At 44.2% G+C, this 24096-nt stretch overlaps 1 protein-coding gene across 3 annotated transcripts in view; it reads right to left on the bottom strand.

The window, feature by feature from the left end:
- Positions 1 to 4072: 4072 nt before the first annotated feature.
- The window catches only part of C1H10orf90 (chromosome 1 C10orf90 homolog), a 235573-nt gene continuing 215549 nt past the window's right edge, over positions 4073 to 24096 (bottom strand). For all 3 annotated transcript variants that reach the window (XM_060095879.1, XM_060095956.1, XM_060096032.1), the window contains 3 exons: positions 8560 to 8623; positions 4200 to 4299; positions 4073 to 4111 (listed from right to left, as the gene is read on the bottom strand). In XM_060095879.1, coding sequence (XP_059951862.1) covers positions 4073 to 4111; positions 4200 to 4299; positions 8560 to 8623 — 203 coding nt within the window. The remainder of the gene's footprint in view (positions 4112 to 4199; positions 4300 to 8559; positions 8624 to 24096) is intronic.

The following is a 24096-nucleotide window of genomic DNA, read 5'->3' as shown; positions in this document are numbered from 1 at the left end:
TCAAGTATTGATGAAAGTACAAATACAATGAACTCTGTAACGGAGAACCGTCTGCTGATAGACTCATTTTAATCACTTCACAGATCATTTCCTTTGCTTTTAATGCACATGCCCACACTCTCACACAAACCCACAGTGGATCCTTTTTGTTTTTGCCATCACGCTCTTACTTCCTTAACGCAGAACCCGCCTGTCCCTGCTGTCAGAGACCCTCCAGTGGGGTGAGGTGGCCGTACATCCCCTTCCTCTTGTTCTGCATCTGATCTGCCTCATGCTCAGACTGTTGGCCACTTGATATGGTTGGAGACCAGGTCCATGGCCTGCAACTTTTATACCGACAAGTGCTGACGTGGGAGGACTTCTGAGGGAATAGGATTTTCAAACACTCTTCAACAATTGGTTGTTTCACAAATAGTTCTTTCAATGAGCCTTGTTTCATCTGAGCAAGCATTTGCTGACTCACCCAGGGAGCACACAGCTTCCAGGAAGTTGGATTGGCAATGGACACTGGCTAAAAAAAACCCAGACAATTGTTTTTCCATTATTCCATTACCAGCTGGCAGAGAGGACAAGTCACCAAAATAGGCATTTCTCCTTCGATGTGAAGTCATGGAGACCACAGCAAGGCAGGCTGGTGCTGGGACCCTCTGGTCTGTCCATCTCAAATGATTCCAAATGTTGCCTGGTCCGAGCTCACAAATACCAGCTACAAAACTTTAAGTCCTGCTACTTGCATTATCATTGAAGGATTGCTCCATGCCAGAACCCAAACAAACTTAGTGGTAAAGAAATCAGCTCTAGGACAGAATTTGATTATTGAAGTTACAATGATAAATTCTACTTAGAATTTCAAAACCCCCGTCTTTCCCGAAGTCTGATTTTAATAAGAGAATCCAGCACATGGGTGATCAATTCCTGACAGAGCTATAGGGACAGCTATTATGATTCAAACCTTTACTTCCGTATTTATTATAACATTATTATATTTCTGTTACAACCTCATTACAACAGAAAAGAAATGCTGGATACCTGAAATTCACTCATCAGCATTCAAAAACAAAAAAACAACAACTACAATAATAGAGAAGAAATCAGTTGAGCAGAAACCAAAACTTTAATTTGCAGCCTTGTCCTGAGCTGGCTGTCCAGAGGGAAGCCTGGCTCAAGCCAGACATCGTATATTCCTACCCACTACTTACTTCAGGCACCTTAGCTAAGACCATCCTAAGAAATACATTATTCAGTGGCATTTAATCTCAGGTGGGCTTTGATTTATTCTTTTGATTTAAACACTTGACATCAGGTTTGCAAAGAGGGGGGAAGCCCTTCATGGTCATTGTTGAAAGCTGGCTCCATCGAGGCATTCTGAGATATTTAGATGTTAGCTCACATAAATCCACTTTTTAGAAAGTGTCACAGAACTGTCTAGAAGTGGTGGGCCCTGAATTTAAATTATTGGTTTAGGGAAAAGCTTTGGAAACTCTCTGAAGATATTAAAGAAACATAAGAAAAAGGTGTGGCAGGACAGCTACCTAAGAAAGACTGCCCTAAACTAATATCAGATTCGATGAAAAAAAATCCGGAAGAGGCCTAGTAATTTCACAAAAGCCGAATTAAGCTTAAGGGCAAGCCTAACCAAGCTACTGAAATTGTTTCTAAGAGTGAGAAGAGCTTGAGAGACAACACGTTTGCAAAGCATCCTGTTTGTACAACTGATTTTTGCTGTAGCAATGTCTACAAATTCAACAGTCTTTTTGGTGCATCTTCTCAGTGCCAAGCTGAGGGGTTATGAGAATGAACAACGGCTGCCTCTGTGCTCGGGGTTTATCAGGACACTCTACTTCCACATCTATGTACCTATGACAGGACACACTCAGGCTATTTGCTTTGGGCCAGGTACCCTTCGAAGCACTCAACTCACACTGGCTTATTCCATTCCTATAACAAACCTATCTCCGTTTGATAGATAAGTAAACTGAGGCAAGGTTAAATAACTGGCCACACCAGTCAGTTTATCCTCCCACACCTCCAAAGGCACCCTTTTTGCCTTCTCTGTTAAAATGGATCCAGGCCCTTGCAATGTTTCCCCTCTACCTGCTGGCACACTGCCATGCTTTGCCAGTAGAGGGAGCGGGAGAGACACTGCAGGAGGAGAAGGGCATGGCTTCCCACACCAGGGACAGTGGCTCAAGGTCCCTGCAAACGTGCACCCCCCATCCACCCACCCAGTTCCTGCAGGTCAAGCTACCGGCGGCCCTCGGTGGCCAGCTGCCTACCCCAGCATCTCCCTCAGGTGGTGCTGTAGCAGCGTGCCTCCAAGGAGACAGTTTCCAACGATATCTAGACCTTCGCCCAGGAGCCTGGGCAGTACCTGTCCTCAGGGCGGCACTGCTCCTTTACCTGCTCTTCCCACCTGTATTCTTTTGAGCTCTCTTTACCGCTCAGTAGCCAATCCCGCATCACTCCAATCCTCTGTTATGGTTTATAACCATGTACGTTAAACTTCCCTGTTCACGTCGCTGTAAGGTTCCTCTCTCCTGAGGGGGTCCAGACTGATACCCGTGCCTACACCCACAGACCAGGGAGCAGCACAGCCAAGACGTGAATCCAGAGTCTCCACTCATGGTGGCACGGTCAGATCATCTTGCTGGGCAACGCTGCACAGGTTCTGATGCCACGTGCACCCAGAGTGAAGTGCCCATCCATATTGAGGGCAGGGCAGAGGAGACGTGACAGGAGAGAACTCAGAGGCTGAGCTTTCAAATGGTTTTCCAGCAGATACGCAGAGGAAAGGCATTCCAGGAAGAGGGGATGGTGTATGCAGCCATGGGAGGAGGGAAAGGGACAGAAGTGTCACCAGGGCTCCTGCCTAATCCCCTAAACTGCCTTCTCATTCCCGGGGAGATTCCTAGTGAGATGTGGGGACTTCAGGATCCTAACCTTGCTCTCAACAGCATCCCGACACCCCTCAGGCCAACTCTCTGGGAAAAACCTTCTCCCCAGGCATCGGGCACAACAAGGTCCCTGACCTGGGGGCTGTGATGGTCAGAAGGTGGTGGCACAGGCGGTCAGAGGTCCCCACTGGACCTTGGTGACATTTCTCTCTGAGCACCATCTGTATTGGCTGCTTGGTTCATAACACAGAACACGGAATAGAGCAGTACTTTAAGTTTTGTAATCATTGCATTTATTTCCATTTTTGATAAAACTATTGCTCTTCACTCCCCAAACGCACATTTATAAATAATGGACATTGTAATTGTGTGGAGGAACAAACGTTAGAGTTGGAGCCATTAGGCCATTTTCAGCAACACAGCTCTTTTGGCAGGGGGGCTGGAGGGTTTACAGAAAACACTGAAGTTACCTACAACTTTTTCCAGCCAATTCTGCCCTCAGGGCTTCCATGGAAATAGGCTCTTTTGCTAAATGAAGGCAGGTCCTGGGAGTAGGGTGGGAGAAGTAAGGGCTGCTCTGATCACCCCAGGTCACCAAGAAACAGGTCACTTGTCCCCAGCCTCTGGCAGAGCGCCTGCCTAGTTCCAAAGTCTGCCTTCAGTATTACATGGCACACACACCCAGAGAGGTTTCAAACACACGGTGTGATATCCCCAAATTTGGAGTTTGCAGAACTGGCAGAAGCTGAGATTGGTATTTTGAAAGAGATGTATTTTAGGTCCTAGAAATTCGATGAAAAAGAAAACCCAGCTCCCAGGGATCTAAGCCCACTTGAGCACAGAAGACCTTTCTGCCTGAGTGGAAATGGTAGGGGGAAAAACCAGAAGCAAAAGATAAAATTCAGAAGTAAAAAAAAAAAAAAAATGAAGGGACTGTATCGAGTGCGTTCAGTTGAGTTGATTACCCCCCTGCAGTCTGATGATCCATTTCCTCAAGGGTTATTGTTTCTGCTTTGTTTGGGTCAACAATTCAGGAAGCTATGCTTTCCTTTATGGAAAAAAAAAATCAAAAGTAAAATAAGTGTTTCACGTCATGAAGATAATGCTAAGTTTAATGGCTTATCCAGCGTTTGAAGTCATCCCAGGTCCAGGTAGAGGGTCAGCAGGGCAGCCTGTGGTTAGACTGCATTCCTTTGAAGGAGCTGGTCCAGTAATTGCTAGGGAATTAGAGACAAAGAAGTCAAGTTCAGAGTCAGCATCTGGGCACCACACACACGTCACACCTGCTGGCGGCCGGGCCATTACCTTTTTGAAGACTTCGGCCCGGAGTCTGTTACTCTGTAAGATCACCCTTTTCTTTTGTTCTTCTTTTTTCTTTCTAACTTCCGGCAAGTTATTATAGATTCTGAAACAGATTCAGAAAACATTCTGAATGGTAGCGAGATAGCGTGTGTCTGCTGTGGATCTGTGTCCTCTCTTGTCAGCAGGCTCTTCCATTTCAAAGGGACGATCAGCTGCATATGGGCCACCTTGCATCTGTGAGGCCCCAAGACCCGGGGCTCCCCTGACCATCTCCAGATGGGACTGCCCAGGCAGGGGCCACGCAGCAGACAGAGCCCCACCCAGGGCAAAGCTGGAGAGGCTGGTTGTTTAATCAGAAGTCACTTTTCTTGTCTCTCCATCTTCTACGATAATTAACCACTTGCTTGTAAAATGAGAGATTCTAGACCTACCGCTTTGCCACTCTGAGTGTAAACTTACCTTTTACCAAATACTTTTTTGCCACTCAATTTTTGTCTCCCTATGACTTAGAAAAGGAGCAGCGAATCAATGGAAGTAGCAGGAATTGTACTGGAATAACACACACATAAAATATATGTGTGTTTGCCTCTTTACCTACTGTATTCCTAATTAAGCTGTTTCCAAATACCTCTCAGGCATATGTATTGATATTATGTTCTTGTCCTGGTGTAAAATTAGGAGCTTCCAAGATACAGGCAGGGCCTGAGGGACCCTTCTTCTGGGCCCTTTCTTCTTACTTCCCTACAGAAATTGTTTATGTACTGATACCACACAGGATTTCTGCTGGAATCCACAGACACAGAGGAGACACTGTAGCCTGAGCTTTTGGGGTGCTGTACACGTGGCACTTGGCTTAACATCTCTTGTTTTATTTTCTCTCATGTTTGAAAGCCAGACAAAATTTGTTTAACATGTTGCCCTCTTAAAATAATAATTACAGGGGCTTCCCTGGTGGCGCAGTGGTTGAGAGTCCGCCTGCCGATGCAGGGGACACGGGTTCGTGCCCCGGTCTGGGAAGATCCCACATGCCGTGGAGCGGCTGGGCCCGTGAGCCATGGCTGCTGAGCCTGCGCGTCCAGAGCCTGCGCGTCCGGAGCCTGTGCTCCGCAACGGGAGAGGCCACAACAGTGAGAGGCCCGCGTACCGCAAAAAAAAAAAAAAAAAAAAAAAAAAAAAAAATAATAATAATAATAATTACAAACAATACAAGTATTGATGATGACAATACTAGTAGGTGACATTGTCTTGGTTATAGGGCACTAGGCTAATAATCTTTTTATGAATTTACCTTTTAAAAAATTTTATCTATTTTTTTGAAATACAGCTGATTTACAATGTTATGTTAGTTTCAGGTGTACAGCAGTGATTCAGTTATACATATACATATATATTATTTTGCAGATTCTTTTCCTTTATAGGTTATTACAAAGTATTGATTCTAGTTCCCTGTGCTATATAGTAGGTCTCTGTTGGTTACCTATTTTATATATAATAGTGTGTACACGTTAATCCCAAACTCCTAATTTACCCTTCCTGCCTTTCCCCTTTGGTAACCATAAGTTTGTTTTCTATGTCTGTGGGTCTTTCTGTTTTGCAAATAAGTTCATTTCTATCATTGTTTTTTTAGATTCCACATATCACTGATATCATATGACATCTGTCTTTCTCTGTCTGACCTACTTCACTTAGTATGATCATCTCTAGGTCCATCCATGTTGCTACAAATGGCATTATTTCATTCTTTTTATGGCTGAGTAATACTCCATTGTATATGTAGACCACATCTTCTTTATCCATTCATCTGTCAATGGACACTGAGGTTGCTTCCATATCCTGGCTACTGTGAATAGTGCTGCTATGAACATTGGGGTACATGTATCTTTTCGAATTATGGTTTTCTCTCAATATATGCTCAGAAGTGGGATTGCAGGATCATATGGTAGTTTTATTTTTAGTTTTTTAAGGAACCTCCATACTGTTCTCCATAGCGGCTGCACCAATTTACATTCCCACCAACAGTGCAAGAGAGTTCCTTACTAGGCTAATCACCTGACATGAATTTTCCCGGGTAGCCCTCACGACAGTTGGAAGAGACACCGTCCAGTGTCCTGCTGTTATGGGAGTGAGGAACCCATCCCCAGTGAGGTCAGGAGGCCAGTGACGTCCCTCGGCTGGTGAATGAGGGGCTGGGAGTCCAGCCTCGGTCTGTCTGACTTCATGCAACACTGTTCCCCAGTCATGTAGTGTAGAGTGACCTGGGAATTGCTTGCACATGGCACAGTGCCTGGCACACTGAGGGCATCGACAGGATCTAAATGAACACACGATTGCCAAATCAAAGAGCAATTCTAGAAGGGACCAGGAGAAGTCTGCCAGGGTCAGTAGGCAATCTGACATGTCCCAAAGCTCCACAGTGGAAATCCTTCTGGATCCATAGACACACATCTTCCTGATCTTGACCATCTGATCTTGTGGGGAGTTTAGGACAAAAATTCCTAGACCTCAGCCCTGGAGCTTCTGCTGCAATATTTTCTTAACATCCTCAATAAATAATGGCACATTTGTACAATGGACCACTCTGCATCAATGAGGAAAATCATCCACGTCTTCTGACATAGAAAAAGACCTCACAGACACAAAGTAAAAGAAGCAAGCTACAGAAAGATAATATTATATATAGCATGATCCCATTTATGGTTAAGAATTAGATAACTAATAATAATTATCTAATTAGATACTAAATAGTTATCTAATTTGTACATGTAAATAGATGTACAAATAAACGTCTATTTTTAGGCAGAGAGAAAGGCCTGGAATGATATATAGGATGCAGATAACTGTGGTGTCTCTGGAGAAAGTACAAGGCTGGGAGGTGGGGCAGGAGCAGGGACAGTCAGTCATGAGGGACTTCAGCTCTCTCTCCTCTGTTTGAATTTTTTTAATGAAAATGTAATTTAATAATATAACTAATAACAAAGAATACAAAAGAAAAGGAAGCTCCAGTGTGATTCTGTGGGTGCGTGAAGTCTGAGAACCGGGGTCTTAGCCCACCCAGGGCACAGCCCACAGAGCAGAGCGGAAGTCCCATTACTGACCACATCTGAGGAGACCTGGCTTCCAGCTAGTGAAGCCATGATGTGGGGAACAGCATCACTCTGCTCATCGGTCCTCTCAGAGCCTCAGTTTCCTCTTCAGTAAAATGATATGGTGATACTCTGTCCACGAAGGCTGCTTTGAGATCTACATTATAATTTCAAGTCTCCATAATAGCAGCTCTCGACTTAGGGACCAGGAGGGGAAGATTTGGCTGAATTTTCCACCAAATTGAAAAAGGAATACTTTTGGCATGAGGTATACACAACTTTGCACTTCTGAAACGGCAGGTCTTGAAACCCAGTGGCCCTTTAAAAACACCAGTTAGAAAGCTGCGCATTGGGTCATTAATGGGATGGTCCCCTTCCTCCTCACTTTTGCTTTTTTATTTACAAAGAGGTTCCCTACAGATAATCAAAGTTGGCTAATTGTCATGGAAACAATATAATCATGGGAAAGCAGAGATTTTGTGCCTGGAGTGGGGAGAAATGTATTCTTCCTATTTTAATGGTTTCTCTAAGTTGTACCATCAATTTGGTTTAATTGCTACAGGTCCTCCAAGTGCTAGATACTTTATTATAAACTAATAGCATTTTACTTGGATGAACTTGGCAAACTCTGTCAAGTTATTACATTTGGGTTGGGAGGCCAGGTCTCAGAAAGAATGGCAGCCTTTGTGTGTTGGTGAGAACGAGTGGGTGTCTAGAATAGCAACCAGCCAAGCAGGACAGGGAGAGTTTGCGGGCAGCAGGGCCGCCAAGCCCGCCGGGGATGCAGTGCCAAAAAGGCCGGCTCGTGGCCCTCTGTGGCTTTGCCGGACCCATGCACCATCGGCCTCCAAGTCTGGATGCTTTTCTCCAGGCTCTGCCACCGTCAAGGCCCTCAGGAGACCTAGCTTCTCTCCTCCTCATAAAATTACCTGTGGAGGTGCACAGTGACAAACAGCACCTGCCCAGAGCGACGATGGGAAAGTGCAGAAGCATTCCTGCTACGAGGCTGGGGATCTCTTAGAGACCAATTACAGGACTGGTTCAGAATCCAAGACCCACCACTTTCCTAAGATTTTTCCAAGAATGACATTAGCATTCAGAGGCGCAATTCAACAACTTCACTTCTTCCAGCCAGCTTTTCAAATCCACGGCCAAGAAGACCTCAGAGCTTAATCGTGACCTAGAAATAGTGGCCCAGCTGGACAGTGCCTGGATCCATCAAGCCATCCCTCCTCCCTCCTCCCCCACTTTTTTTGACCTCACACAATATAACCAAGTACCTTTTAGATCGCATGTGCATCTCCTTCTCTGAAATGTACCTTTCTTTCGGTTTGAACAAGTTATCTGGAAAAACAAAAAAGTGGAAAGAGGATTAATTTCAGAAGGTACAGACGTTGCACATTTCTAGAGAAACATCATGGCAGGCTTAGTTCACTCTCTGTTATCCACCCTGAATCTAAGCCCAGTCTGTTACAAACACAGCAGGGCTCAGTGGACACACACACCATGCACAGTTGTATTGAAATCAACAAACAGTTAAATATGGGCATGAAGTTCAAGGCTAACATCTAATAGCCTTTATGGTCAGTGACTCCTTTGCATGCTGTGTTTAGCAATAAAGAGGCATAGTTTACTGGGGTAGGGCCACTGTGGCATGAAAATGTGTTTCAGTGTCGCTCTGGGGGCAGGGCCCTGGGTGTGAGGTCATCCCATCCACAAAAAATCTCCACACTAGGTTTCTGGTGCCTCTGAGGACAAGGAAATCTCCCACTATTGCTGGAACACTTGGAGAGCAGGAGCTTTCACTCACAATTGTGGCCTCCATCAGGGATGCTCAGCCTCTGCATCCTTCCTAATGGAGGAATTAGCCCTTCCCAAGGTCAGAACATGTAATGGACAACAACATAATAGTAATGGCTGTCTAGTGTCCTTTAAGAAAGTACACAGTGGCTAAAAATGACTATGAGTCTGGAATTTTTTTTAATGAAAGTACATATCGCTCATCACAAGGATGTTTACAGATGATACACTTAAAAGTGGTCTGTGTTTTTTCAAAACTAGTGTATACCTTTTTGCGATAACTCTGAAATCCCCATGAGACTCTCAGGCCTATGGGTTAGCCAAGAGGCTGGCACACAAAAATGTTTCATGGGGGTGCTTGTTGCATGGGGATTCATCTGAGCAGCTGCCACACATACTGTCTGGAACCCCTGGACAGTAACCAGCTCCCCTGCCTTCATTCAGCACAAGCAGACAGGTGACTTGGTGTCCTTTAATCATGGAGTTGCAGTGGGCTCCCTGGGACCCCCAGTCAAGACTCCACCATGTTTCTATCAGTCTCCCCGACCTGGGCCTGTCCCCCCTTGCTCAATACTCCAGTGGAGCCACCGAAGATTTCTCAGCCTTGACAATATACAGAATTTTCCAGGAATATACAAAAAGATGGGATAGAGGCATGGATACGAAGACATCTCTTCCCCTCCGGGGAACTATAACACAGCTACCGATTTACAATATGGAAACAACACAGTGGCTGAACTTGTATTCTGTCTGGTTATAAACATAAAAGAAAAAGATGGCACCATTATTCAACTTCAAAGACAAGATTCAAAGGAAAAATAGAAGAAAAGAGAAAGAAATCAGAAGAGTTTTCCCAGTGAAGGGAAAACGTCCCCAGTGTTTGGAAAGGCACTGGGCCATGTGAACCAGGAGAGTCAATGTCGCCATGAAGACTGATCTGCAGAGACACCTCCCAGCGCCCACCCTCTGCTCACACTCCAGACAGGGCCCGGCCAGAACCCAGGACCTCAGGAAAATCCCAGCAGCATCCCAAAGAAATGGGCTGTCACCTTAAGGCAGTCAGGGTCTTGGGCAAGCAAATATGTGTCCGCCTGAAGACCCCCACTGAGGCAGGGAGAAGGAGCCTCCGACAGAGACTTAGACCTGGGTCTGCACCAGCTTTCCTCAGGAGGCACTCAGGATTAGGGAAAGGCTGACGTGAACAGATGCACGGTACCCCAAGGGAATAGAAATGTTACAAAGTGCATTTATAATATTTCTATAATCTCAGTTCAATTGTATGTGGTCTCCCCTCAGAAGTTAGTTCTGTTTTTGTTTTGGTTCAGTTTGATTTGTTTCTTTTGAGCACCTGATACCACAATGAAGCTTTGGTCTTATTTCCAAGAGGAAACAAAAGCAAATGTGAGCTATCTGGCACCTCCACTGTTTTGTTTTCTGAACTCTTCTCCGCCCGCTGTGCCTCAGCACAAGTTTAAATTCTGGGCCCAGCAGCCCATGTTAGGTGCAAAACAAGCATGTCTGTATCCAAGAGGGCCCACCCCAGCTGGCGGGCTCCACCCTGCACCTCTCTGGTTGCTGTTGATTTTGAGTTTTCATAACAGCATGAGGCCCATGTGATGGACAGTGGGGCTGCTTTCTGGATGGGATGGAAGAGAGGAAGAAAGTGAGGCTCTTCCTCCCTGGAGGAAGTTGTCTGAAATAATCAAGTGTGTCGCTAATGGCTCCCAACCTCACTAGAGTAAAAAGAACCCTATTTGGCACTTTGAGAGGGAAAGCAGCAGGAAGAAGGGGAGGGGGCAGGGTGACACCTGAGGGTCAGCATCACTACTTGTAATAAACAGCGAGTGTTTATTGGATCGCCATAGATCTTCACACCAACCCTGCGACATACTCGTAATTGTTTTGTATTTTAGGGTTGGAAAATCAAAGTTCAAAGGGCCAAGGGTTTCCTGCTCAGGTTTATGCAGTGAATGAGTGAGCGGCAGAGCTGGATTTCAGTCCAAATCAGTCCAGCCCTGTCCACACATGCCCTCAACCTCAGAACACAGCCACCAACCCGTGGTTGCAGATTTCATCTTTCGGTGGCCCTGACAAGTGTTGGTCCATTTCCCAGGAGACCAATCCAAAATCCCTTTCTCTTCTTCCTTCTTCCTGCCTCCTACATTTAATGAGCAACTACTATGCCTCCAGGGAATGCTCGGAAGAAAATAAAAATGATAAGATCCTGCCACCATGAGACTTCAGTATTGAAGAAGGAGTCAGATAATTAACAAACCAGCTACAAAGTATCAGGTAAGTGCTGTGATGAAAAAGAATCATGGCCACAGGGTCAAGGAGGACCGGGGTGGTCAGGAAGGCTCCTCAGGGAGGAGGTATTTAAACCATGACCCAAATGACCACAGGAGCTGGCCGTGGGGGCCAGTAGAGGGAAGTGTGAGGAAGGATCGGGGACACAGTGTGAGGGAGGGGCACGAGGGTATAAGAAGGCAGGCCGGGAGCAGAGGTGAAAGCAAAGACAGCTGTGGTTCTGCACCCAGGTTATACACTTTACCACCGCCTGCAGAGTCTAACCACAATCCACACACGTGGGCACTGGAACCTGAACCAGAATCTCCAATGATTCGAGTGGGCGCCGTGTAATAGGGAAGAATGAATCTGACTCCATATCAGCAACGTTTCTTTTCCTTTAACCTTTGTATTCCATTGCTTTTGCTCTGAGTTAAGAATGTTGCCTATAGCCTGAAATAGACAGGAAAGCCTATTCTCGAGGCTCTGATCTTTAAGGGTATAATACTTTTCTGTTCATATAGAGATGAAAAGTTGCAGAACAGAGACAAACATTTGTCTTGTTGGAGGTTTACAGGAACATCGTGACCTAACCTATGCGGACAGCTACAAGAACAAAGGATTCCAATACCAGGAAATCTGCAACAACCAACCACGCCCCTCCCTCAGGTTGCCTTTAAAAAGGCTTTGCTGAAACCCTTTGGGGAGGCTGGGTTTTTGGGGGCATGAGCCACCGTCTCCTTGCATAACCCTGCAATAAACCTTTCTCTGCACTAGATCCCTATGTTTCGGTACTGTTTGGCCTAACTGTGGGTCATGCACACGAACTTGCATTCTGTAACAGCAGGCGATGGGAAGCATCAGTGTTGGGTTTTGCAAGCCTATTAAGGAGATTTGCAAGTCTGTTGAGTTTTCCTCCAGAGTAAGAGATGGAGAGCCAGGTGGGTTTTTTTTTTTAACTTTATTTATTTTTATACAGCACGTTCTTATTAGTTATCTATTTTTATAAATATTAGTGTATACATGTCAATCCCAATCTCCCAATTCATCCCCCCCACTGCCACTTTCCCCCCTTGGTGTCCATACATTTGTTCTCTACATCTGTGTCTCTATTTCTGCCCTGCAAACCGGTTCATCTGTAGCATTTTTCTAGGTTCCACATATATGCGATAGTATATGATATTTTTCTCTTTCTGACTTACTTCACTCTGTATGACAGACTCTAGATCCATCCACGTCTCTAAAAGTGACCAAATTTCATTCCTTTTTATGGCTGAGTAATATTCCATTGTATATATGTACCACATCATCTTTATCCATTTGCCTGTTGATGGGCATTTAGGTTGCTTCCATGACCTGGCTATTGTAAATAGTGCTGCAATGAACATTGGGGTGCATGTGTCTCTTTGAATTATGGTTTTCTCTGGGTATATGCCCAGTAGTGGGATTGCTGGGTCGTATGGTAGTTCTATTTTTAGTTTTTTTATGGAACCTTCATACTGTTCTCCATAGTGCCTGTATCAATTTACATTCCCACCAACAGTGCAAGAGGGTTCCCTTGTGTCCACACCCTCTCTAGCATTTGGTGTTTGAAAATTTTCTGATGCCCATTTTAACTGGTGTGAGGTGATACCTCATTGTAGTATTGATTTCCATTTCTCTAATGATTAGTGATGTTGGGCACTCTTTCACGTGTTTGTTGGCTATCTGTATGTCTTCTTTGGAGAAATGTCTATTTAGGTCTTCTGACTATTTTTGGATCGGGTTGTTTGTTTTTTTGATATTGAGCTGCACAAGCTGCTTGTATACTTTGGAGATTAATCCTTTGTCAGTTATTTCATTGGCAACTATTTTCTCCCATTCTGAGGACTGTCTTTTCATCTTGTTTATGGTTTCCTTTGCTGTGCAAAAGCTTTTAAGTTTCATTAGGTCTCATTTGTTTATTTTTGTTTTTATTTCCATTTCTCTAGGAGGTGGGTCAAAAAGGATTTTGCTGTGATTTAGGTGATAGAGTGTTCTGCCCATGTTTTCATCTAAGAGTTTTATAGTGTCTGGCCTTACATTTAGGTCTTTAATCCATTTGGAGTTTATTTTTGTGTATCATGTTAGAGAGTGTTCTAATTTCATTCTTTTACATGTAGCTGTCCAGTTTTCCCAGCACCACTTATTGAAGAGGCTGTCTTTTCTCCACTGTATATTCTTGTTCCTTTATCAAAAATAAGGTGACCATATGTGCGTGGGCTTAGTTCTGGGATTTCTATGCTGTTCCACTGATGCACATTTCTGTTTTTGTGCCAGTACCATACTGTTTTGATTACTGTAGCTTTGTAGTAGAGTCTGAAGTCAGGGAGCCTGATTCCTACAGCTCGGTTTTTCTTTTTCAAGACTACTTTGGCTATTCGGGGTCTCTTGTGTTTCCATACAAATTGTGAAATTTTTTGTTCTAGTTCTGTGAAAAATGTCATTGGTAGTTTAATAGGGATTGCATTGAATCTGTTGATTACTTTGGGTAGTAGAGTCATTTTCACAATGTGGATTCTTGCAATCGAAGAACATGGTATATCTCTCCATCTGTTTGTATCATCTTTAATTTCTTTCATCAGTGTCTTATAGTTTTCTGCATACAGGTCTTTTGTCTCCTTAGGTAGGTTTATTCCTGGGTATTTTATTCTCTTTTTTGCAGTGGTAAATGGGAGTGTTTCCTTAATTTTTCTTTCAGATTTTTCATCACTTGTGTATAGGAATGCAAGAGATTTCTGTGCATTAGTTTTGTATCCCACACTTTACCAAATTCATCGATTAGCTCTAGTAGTTTTCTGGAAGAGTCTTTAGGATTCTCTATGTATAGTATCATGTCATCTGCAAACAGGGACAGTTTTACTTCTTCTTTTGCAATTTGTATTCCTTTTATTTCTTTTTCTTCTCTGATTGCCATGGCTAGGACTACCAAAACTGTGTTGAATAATAGTGGCAAGAGTGGACATCCTTTTCTTGTTCGTGATCTTAGAGGAAATGGTTTCAGTTTTTCACCATTGAGAATGATGTTTGCTGTGGGTTGTCGTATATGGCCTTCATTATGTTGAGGTAGGTTCCCTCTATGCCCACTTTCCGGAGAGTTTTTTTTATCATAAATGGGTGTGGAATTTTGTCATAAGCTTTTTCTGCATCTATTGAGATGATCATATGGTTTTTAGTCTTCAATTTGCTAATATGGTTTATCACATTGATTGATTTGCATATATTGAAGAATCCTTGCATCCCTGGGATAAATCCCACTTGATCATGGTGTATGATCCTTTTAACATGCTGTTGGATTCTGTTTGCTAGTATTTTGTTGAGGATTTTTGCATCTATATTCATCAGTAATATTGGTCTGTAATTTTCTTTTTTTGTACTATGTTTGTCTGGTTTTGGTATCAGGGTGATGGCAGCCTCATAGAATGAGTTTGGGAGTTTTCCTTCCTCTGCAATTTTTGGGAAGAGTTTGAGAAGGATGGGTGTTAGCTCTTCTCTAAATGTTTGATAGAATTCACCTGTGAAGTCATCTGGTCCTGGATTTTTGTTTGTTGGAAGATTTTTTTATCACAGTTTCAATTTCATGACTTGTGATTTGTCTGTTCATATTTTCTATTTCTCCCTGGTTCAGTCTTGGAAGGTTATACCTTTCTAAGAATTTGTTCATTTCTTCCACGTTGTCCATTTTATTGGCATAGAGTTGCTTGTAGTAGTCTCTTAGGATGCTTTCTATTTCTGTGGTGTCTGTGGTAACTTCTCCTTTTTCATTTCTAATTTTATTGATTTGAGTCCTCTCCCTCTTTTTCTTGATGAGTCTGGCTTATCAATTTTGTTTATCTTCTCAAAGAACCAGCTTTTAGGTTTATTGATCTTTGTTATTGTTTTCTTGTTTCTATTTCATTTATTTCTGCTCTGATCTTTATGATTTCTTTCCCTCTACTAACTTTGAGTTTTGTTCTTCTTTCTTTAGCTCTTTAGGTGTAATGTTAGATTATTTGAGATTTTTCTTGTCTCTTGAGCTAGGCTTGTATTGCTATAAACTTCCCTCTTAGAACTGCTTTTGCTGCATCCCATGGGTTTTGGATCGTCGTGTTTTCATTGTCATTTGTCTCTAGGTATTTTTTGATTTCCTCTTTGATTTCTTCAGTGATCACTTGGTTATTTAGTAACGTATTGTTTAGTCTCCATGTATTTGTGTTTTTTATGTTATGTTCCTTGTAATTGATTTCTAATCTCATAGCATTGTGGTCAGAAAAGATGCTTGATATGATTTTAATTTTCTTAAATTTACTGAGGCTTGATTTGTGACCCAAGATGTAGTCTATACTGGAGAATGTTCTGTGTGCACTTGAGAAGAAAGTGTAATCTGCTGTTTCTGCATGGAATGTCCTATAAATATCAATTAAATCTATCTGGTCTATTGTGTCATTTAAAGCTTGTGTTTCCTTATTAATTTTCTGTTTGGATGATCTGTCCAGTGATGTAAGTGAGGTGTTCAAGTCCCCCAGTATTACTGTGTTACTGTCGATTTCCTCTTTTATAGCTGTTAGCAGTTGCCTTATGTATGGAGGTGCTCCTATGTTGGGTTCATATACTTTTATAATTGTTATATCTTCTTCTTGGATTGATCCCTTGATCATTATGTAGTGTCCTTCCTTGCCTCTTGTAACGTTCTTTATTTTAAAGTCTATTTTATCTGATATAAGTATTGCTACTTCACCTTTCTTTTGATTTCCATTTGCATGGAATATCTTTTTCCATCCCCTAACTTTCAGTCTGTATGTGTCCCTAGGTCTGAAGTGGGTCTCTTGTAGACAGCATATAGATGGATCTTGTTTTTGTATCCATTCAGCAAGCCTGTGTCTTTTGGTTGGAGCATTTAATCCGTTCACATTTAAGGTAATTATCGATATGTATGTTCTTGTTACCATTTTCTTAATTGTTATGTGTTTGTTTTTGTAGGTCGTTTTCTTCTCTTGCGTTTCCCACTTGGAGAAGTTCCTTTAGCATTTGTTGTAGAGCTGGTTTGGTGGTGCTGAATTCTCTTAGCTTTTGCTTGTCTGTAAAGCTTTTGATTTCTCCATCAAATCTGAATGAGATCCTTGCTGGGTAATCTTGGTTGTACGTTCTTCCCTTTCATCACTTTAAATATATCATGCCACTCCCTTCTGGCTTGTAGAGTTTCTGCTAAGGATTCAGCTGTTAACCTTATGGGAGGTCTCTTGTACATTATTTGTCATTTTTCCCTTGTTGCTTTCCATAATTTTTCTTTGCCTTTAATTTTTGTCAATTTGATTACCATGTGTCTTAGCGTGTTTCTCCTTGGGTTTATCCTGCCTGGGACTCTCTGTGCTTCCTGGACTTGGGTAGCTATTTCCTTTCCCATGTTAGGGAAGTTTTCGACTATCACCTCTTCAAATATTTTCTCTGGTCCTTTCTCTCTCTCTTCTCCTTCTGGGACCCCTATAATGTGAATGTTGTTGCGTTTAATATTGCCCCAGATGTCTCTTAGGCTGTCTTCATTTCTTTTCATTCTTTTTTCTTTATTCTGTTCCATAGCAGTGAATTCCACCATTCTGTCTTCCAGGTCACTTATCCGTTCTTCTGCCTCAGTTATTCTGCTATTGATTCCTTCTAGTGTAGTTTTCATTTCAGTTATTGTATTGTTCATCTCTGTTTGTTTGTTCTTTAATTCATCTAGGTCCTTGTTAAACATTTCTTGCATCTGCTCAATCTTTGCCTCCATTCTTTTTCCGAGGTCCTGGATCATCTTCACTATCATTATTCTGAATTCTTTTTCTGGAAGGTTTCCTATCTCCACTTCATTTAGTTGTTTTTCTGGGGTTTAACTTGTCCCTTCATCTGGTACATAGCCCTCTGACTTTTCATTTTGCCTATGTTTCTGTGAATGTGGTTTTCCTTCCACAGGCTGAAGAACTGTAGTTCTTCTTGCTTCTGCTGTCTGCCCTCTGGTGGATGAGGCTATCTAAGAGGCTTGTGCAAGTTTCCTGATGGGAGGGACTGGTGGTGGGTAGAGTTGGCTGTTGCTCTGGTGGGCAGAGGTCAGTAAAACTTTAATCTACTTGTCTGCTCATGGGAGGGGCTGGGTTCCCTCCCTGTTGGTTGTTTGGCCTGAGGCGACCCAACACTGGAGCCTACCGGGCTCTTTGGTGGGGCTAATGGCGGACTCTTGGAGGGCTCATGCCAAGGAGTACTTCCCAGAACTTCTGCTGCCAGTGTCCTTGTCCTCACGGTGAGCCCCAGCCACCCCCAGACTCTGCAGGAAACCCTCCAACACTAGCAGGTAGGTCTGGTTCAGTCTTCTATGGAGTCACTGTTCCTTCCCCTGGGTCCTGATGCGTACACTACTTTGTGTGTGCCCTCCAAGAGCGAAGTCTCTGTTTCCCCCAGTCCTGTCGAAGTCCTGCAATCAAATTCCGCTAGCCTTCAAAGTCTGATTCTCTAGGAATTCCTCCTCCTGTTGCCAGACCCCCAGGTTGGGAAGCCTGATGTGGGGCTCAGAACCTTCACTCTAGTAGGTGGACTTCTGTGGTATGTGTTCTCCAGTTGGTGAGTCACCCACCCAGAGGTTATGAGGTTTGATTTTATTGTGATTGCGCCCCTCCTACCATCTCACTGTGGCTTCTCCTTTGTCTTTAGATGTGGGGTATCTTTTTTGGTGAATTCCAGTGTCTTCCTGTCGATGATTGTTCCGTGGTTAGTTGTGATTCCAGTGCTCTCACAAGCGGGAGTCACCCCGTGGGGTTTTAAGCAGAGGATCTGATTTGCATTCTTAAAGGCCGACTCCAGCAGCTGTTCAGAACACGCACCAACTGGGTGGAGGAAATTCAAACGTGGCAGCAGGGAGATAGGTCAGACCACTGCAGTCAGGTAAGCGAAAGATGACAGCAGTGCTCAGCACAGCTGGGAAGTGGAGGACTCAGGACTACCTACACTCACCGAACATGAGCCAAGAGAGTGGTGAGGGTGGAAGAGAAAACCAGGCTTTATGGGGGAGGGATGGATTGGGAGTTTGGGGTTAGCAGATGCAGACTATTATATATAGAATGAATAAACAACAAGGTCCTACTGTATAGCACAGGGAACTATATTCAATACCCTATGATAATCCTTAATGGAAAAGAATATGAAAAAGCATGTGTATGTATGTGTGTGTGTGTGTATATATATATATATACACACACACACACACATATATATCTCACTTTGCTGTACAGCAGAAATTAACACAACATTGTAAATTAACTATACTTGCATAAAATAAATTTAAGAAAGAGAAAGAGAAAGAAAGAGAGAGAGAGAGAGAAAGGAAGGGAGGGAGGGAGGGAGGGAGGAAGAAAACCAGGCTTTGTGTTGGAGCAACCCTTCATTTGACTGTTAAGTGTTCACCTCTTTGGGGCTCGGCACACTCAAAGATCAATAAGACAAAGGGCTCAGAGCCCAGGGTGAGAGCCAGATACACGAGGCCTTCAGGTGCCAGGACTGATGTCTACACAGGGCGAGGGCTCATGGGGGGTGCACAGTCCACCAAGGAAGGGGTGGGACTGGGGAGACTTCACAGCAGGAGACAGCTGAGCTGAACCTTGAAAAAGAAAGAGGTGTCCCAACAGTGGGAGGAGGGCTGGGAGGAGGGTGGCCCAGGTGGAAACACAGCAGGACCATGGGGACCAGCCTGCAGCAAGAGACAGTTCTTCAAGGCATCATAGAGCAGGACCTCGTTTCATGAGATGGAAACCATCCTGCACGCACTTTGCTCAAAAATACAGTGAAAGCCCATCTATCAATTCCCTTTTAATGGAAATTCTACCTTTATACAATTAAAGTGACTGATGAGAACAGTTTTCAGCTGGCTTATGGGTCTTTTCTGGATTTTCCTTGAAGCTGCACGTGTTCTAATTCACTAACACAGAGGAAAAAACGGCCACTGTATTTACCTCCTGTTTTATCATTCAAACACAGCAGGGGTTCCCCACCCCCACCCCCCGCAAGCACATTACTAAGGTAAATTGCCTATTTCTGTCTTCCTGGAAAACTCTTCTTCTTTTTATTTTTTTAAACCTGAATCTCTCGTGTCTGGCTTATCATTGTATCCAAACTACTGGCCTGTTGCTAATTTCGTGTGGCAAGGCCAGACACACTGAGCCTGATTCAGGTTAGTGAGCAACGAGCTACCGAGAGTTTGGTGCTTCTGAGGCTGTTCTTGGGGAGCACCTGAGTAAAAGCCAAGTCCTGACATCCCGTCCATCACTATAAACACACGCAGGTGTTTATTACAACCCTCACCTCACACACGTGCAAACACGCACGCACATATGGGGACAGGTGGCCTCCACATCCAGGCAGCTAGCTGACAGGGTCAGCAGGAGGCAGCCAGGATCCCCGGACACCAGTATAATTGGTTGCTTATGAGGCCAGAGCTCATTTTCCTCCACGCAGAGTCCTTATCTACAGCTCTGATGGCAAAGCTTCATTTTTCCTATTGAACAAGTAATCTAAATGATAATCAAGTTCACACTGGATTTATGAGTGCAGCGCCCTTGCAGAAGCTGATTTTCTGCAGTCACCCTGAGCACTTTGAAGAGTCTTTTAGAATTTGCTTCCCCTAGCTTAAAAACACCAAACCCAAGAGATGCCTGTGGGAGAGAATCCAGCCGGGAGCCAACAAGCCAGTTTGGAGCATAGATGCCAAGTCTACACTGGCCGGCGTCTTCTAGGAAAGACAGGGCCTCCCAAAAGGAATGGAAATGGGATATGTTTTAGGGAAGAAAATCTCTAGAGGATTCTTCTCCTGAAAAGGGGCCCCAATACACGTGTATTCTAAGGTCACGAGGCTGTTCATTATGTCCGTTTCCAAGCCCGTGAGCAGCTGGCCCTCCTGCCTCTGGAATAATTACATCATGGTCTTCAGGAGTTACATCCAGTTACTTGCACATCATTTCCATTCAGCTCACCTCGCTGGGACCTCCAATTTGCTGACGTGGGCGGCAGCCGAGTGGCCTGCCTTGGACCAATTAACCCTCCAGAAACGAAACGGTGTGCATTACACTGTAGAAAAGCCAGTTGAAGACTCATAGGTTGTTTGCCTTCAAAATGCTCTTGTGATGATAAAATCTTGTGCTGGATAAACATCCTCATTTTTCTGAAATCCCTTCTATCTTTCTGTGGGATCCTGAATGACAGTTTGTGGATGAGCAACCCATTCTAGGGGCCTGGGAGGCCGGTGGAGGTGGCACATTTCATTTATATAAAAATAATGCTCAATTCCCATTCGGACGCAAAAGAGAGATACTAATGTTACAGTTCAGAAAGGCAACGAGCCTCTCCGATCCTTCAGGTAAAGGCACACAAAATTAAGAAATGAAAAATAAACCAGAGGTCTGTGGGGAGATCTATTTCTCTTTTCATGCTCAGGTCAAGAAATGAGATGGACCACAGGCTCCTGGTTAAGATGAGAGAACTGTTCTCTCTGCAGAGAGCTTGGCTCCTGCACAGACTTATCTTTGAGTTTAGATAGAGCAGGATTACCGTTTCAGGGCTTCCATGAACCGATAGGGTGCTGGGAGCTAAAGGATGGATTTGAGAAAGGGTCTGCCCTTGGGTGAGGGGGCTGGTGATGAGAAGGATCGTGGGTTTGCCAGTCTGCCAAGCACACTGGCAGCCCACAAGCCTCCCTGCAGATCCTCGTAAGAGTAGAATCCTTGATGCAACACAGGCAGATGAAGCCCAGGGACCATGGCTTCAGCTCCTCCACCTAGAGGAACCAGATCCCCAAGTCAAACATCTCTGCTTCAAAGGAGACTTAATACAATCCCCGGTGCCATCCTGCTCTCTCTCTTGGACCCAAGAGCTCCATCGCAAGTTGCTTTACCCCCTGCCCCCCAGGGTCTTCTCCTTTATGGTTCTAGATTCACTTTACTTGGCTGTCTGCCTGGCCAACTCTCTTCCCAAGGAGCCACCAAACAAGCTGTTATCATGAATATTCAGCTCACCCCACTGTCTACAGCATCAGAGATTCACAAACTAACCCAGATCCCCACTCAAGACCAGACACTCACAAACTGAACCCTCATCAAGGGCTTCCATAAGTTGCCTAAAACGTGCATTTTTCTGGGGCCAGCAAAGCGATGTACAGCATTTCCCACAATGAGCACACTGGTGAATTTAAAGGCAAACCAAGGGAGCTGGACAACTTCACCCAGACTCTAAGATGTAATGACCCCAGTTCTTAGTGACCCCACTACACACGGCAGGAAATTCACTGTTTGTTTCTGCTTCATGAAAATAATACGAGCATTAGTACATTAAACATCGTGCTTTTATGATGTACCTTTTAAAAAAATTAATTAATTTTTTGGCTGCATTGGGTCTTCGTTGCTGCTCGCAGGCTTTCTCTAGTTGCAGTGAGCAGGGTCTACCCTCCGTTGTGGTGCACAGGCTTCTCACTGCGGTGACTTCTCTTATTGCGGAGCACAGGCCCTAGAGCATGAGGGCTTCAGTAGCTGTGGCACGTGGGCTCAGTAGTTGTGGCTCACGGGCTCTAGAGTGCAGGCTCAGTAGTTGTGGCACACGGGCTTAGTTGCTCTGTGGCATGTGGGATCTTCCCGGACCAGGGCTCAAACCTGTGTCCCCTGCATCAGCAGGTGGATTCTTAACCACTGCGCCACCAGGGAAGTCCCTATGATGTACGTTTGATGCTTCCTTTGGCCTGCCTGACCCTCCATACCATGAACAAAGGTCCATTTGGGATCCGAGTCTGCAGGTCTGGGTCAGTCTAGGCCTCAGCTCAGTGCTCTGTGCCCTGGGACAGGCCACTCAAGGTCGCTGACCTTCTGTACCTCCTCTGCTTGGTGCGGGGACAGTGTCTGCTTTAAAGGTCCTTGGAAGGTCTCATGGGATGGTCCGTGTGAAAGTGCACTATAACCATGGAGATGCCAGTCACAGCAACAATGCTAACTAGCATCACTCTCCATGAAAGCAGGTCTTCCGTCTTTATAGATAAGCAAACTGAGGCCTTGCAGTTCAGTAACTCAGCCTAGGCCTCAGAGTAAATAGGTAAGAGGCCTGAGAATTGAGTCACTGATGGAATCAATGGGCTGTTTATTCTCTGCAGAAGATAGATGGTTGTGGTTCTCAAAGTGAGGCTTATATTTTCACATAAAAGCTAATCACATCTGTGGGGCTTCTGCTTCCCTTTCCTTCCCTGAACCGGCAGCCTCAGCATCACTTGGGAACTTGGTACAAATGCAAGTCCTTGGCCCTGCCCCAGGTTGGCTGGACCGGAAATTCTGGGGCTGGACCAGTGGTCTGTGAGTTCACAAGCCCTTTAAGTGATTCCGATGCTTGCGCAGGTTTGCAAAACACTGAGAGAAGGTAAGAGTGATAAGGAAAAAAGCCAAGTCCCTACATGGGTTTCCAGGATTTGAGGAAGGATTGCCAAATATAATACAGGATGCCCAGTTCAATTTGCATTTCAGATCAACAATGAAACATTTTTTTTAGCATAAGTTATATCCCATGCAATATTTGGGACATACTTACGCTGAAAGATGTTTTGATGCTCTGAAATGCAAGTTTAACTGAGCATCCTGTATTTTCATTGAATGGATCTGGCAACCCTATTCTGAGGGTATGGAGAACCTCCCTTTGCCATGGCAACAGACAATCAGATCACCAGTCCCAGAGAGCTCAGTGGCATAGTCTGATTCAGCTGCCTGTGTCATTGGGAAGGAAAGCCTCTGTCCTAGTTACACAGTTAGTTCTCTGGCAGTTTATTGCTTCCTCTAGCCATTTTCTCAGCTCTTGGTATGGACAACGCCACCCTCCCTGGTTATTTCACATTATGACATTTGTGAAGTGCTTTCCAAAGGGATTTTGACTGGTTCTTCTTTCTCTGTTGGACTCTGTGTTGGGTGACAGCATGATGGCATTGTTACAGATGCCAGGGGAGCCCACGTGGAGACAGGTCCAGGGCCTGTCAATGGACAAGCTTCCAGTGAGGCAAGCTGGCCACAGACTGTGAAATCGGCACCACAACCCCACTGCCCAGAGGTTCCCAGGGTCCTCAGTCATCACCTTCTGGAATTGCTGGACCAAAGGGGTTCAGATAAGGAGAATAAGACCTCCTTCTCACAGTCCCAGATTTCTGTGGGAAATGGCAGATTGAAACTCCAGTTGGGGTTTCTTTAGCAAAACATGGTAGATATTTTTATAAGCAAACATTCCTAGAGCTATATTTCCAAAGTGGAATCTCAAGAGTCAGGTAAAAGCATTCCGAGGTCAAAGAAGTTTAGAGAACTTATCAGTGCCCTTAACATACATGAGCATTGTAAGCCTCCCAGAGAATACAGCATACAAAACAATCTGAAGGGATTGCTCTCCCTCGGGAATGCATTTTGGATAGTCTAGGCTTAAGGATGCTGGGGAGAAAAGTGACAATTGCAGAATATTAACAGCTATAATTCATTCTCAGTTTTCAAAGTTAGTATTTGTGGCTACAGAATAGGACTTTATATATATTGATATACAAGATGTGGTGTACCTTCACCACATTTTCTTAAGAATGTGTGTATGTTGAATAGCAAGTTTAAATTACCCATATAAAGGAACTGTAACAATGGCTCAAATCGCACTTCACCCTAAAAGAGCAACATCTAGAACACGTCTGAAAGGCTAGCTGTTGATGTGAGAGTCACTGC

Source organism: Mesoplodon densirostris, chromosome 1 (genome assembly GCF_025265405.1).
Source record: "Mesoplodon densirostris isolate mMesDen1 chromosome 1, mMesDen1 primary haplotype, whole genome shotgun sequence".
NCBI classification, from domain to species: Eukaryota; Metazoa; Chordata; class Mammalia; order Artiodactyla; family Ziphiidae; genus Mesoplodon; species Mesoplodon densirostris.
This window is presented reverse-complemented; position numbering and strand designations above follow the sequence as displayed.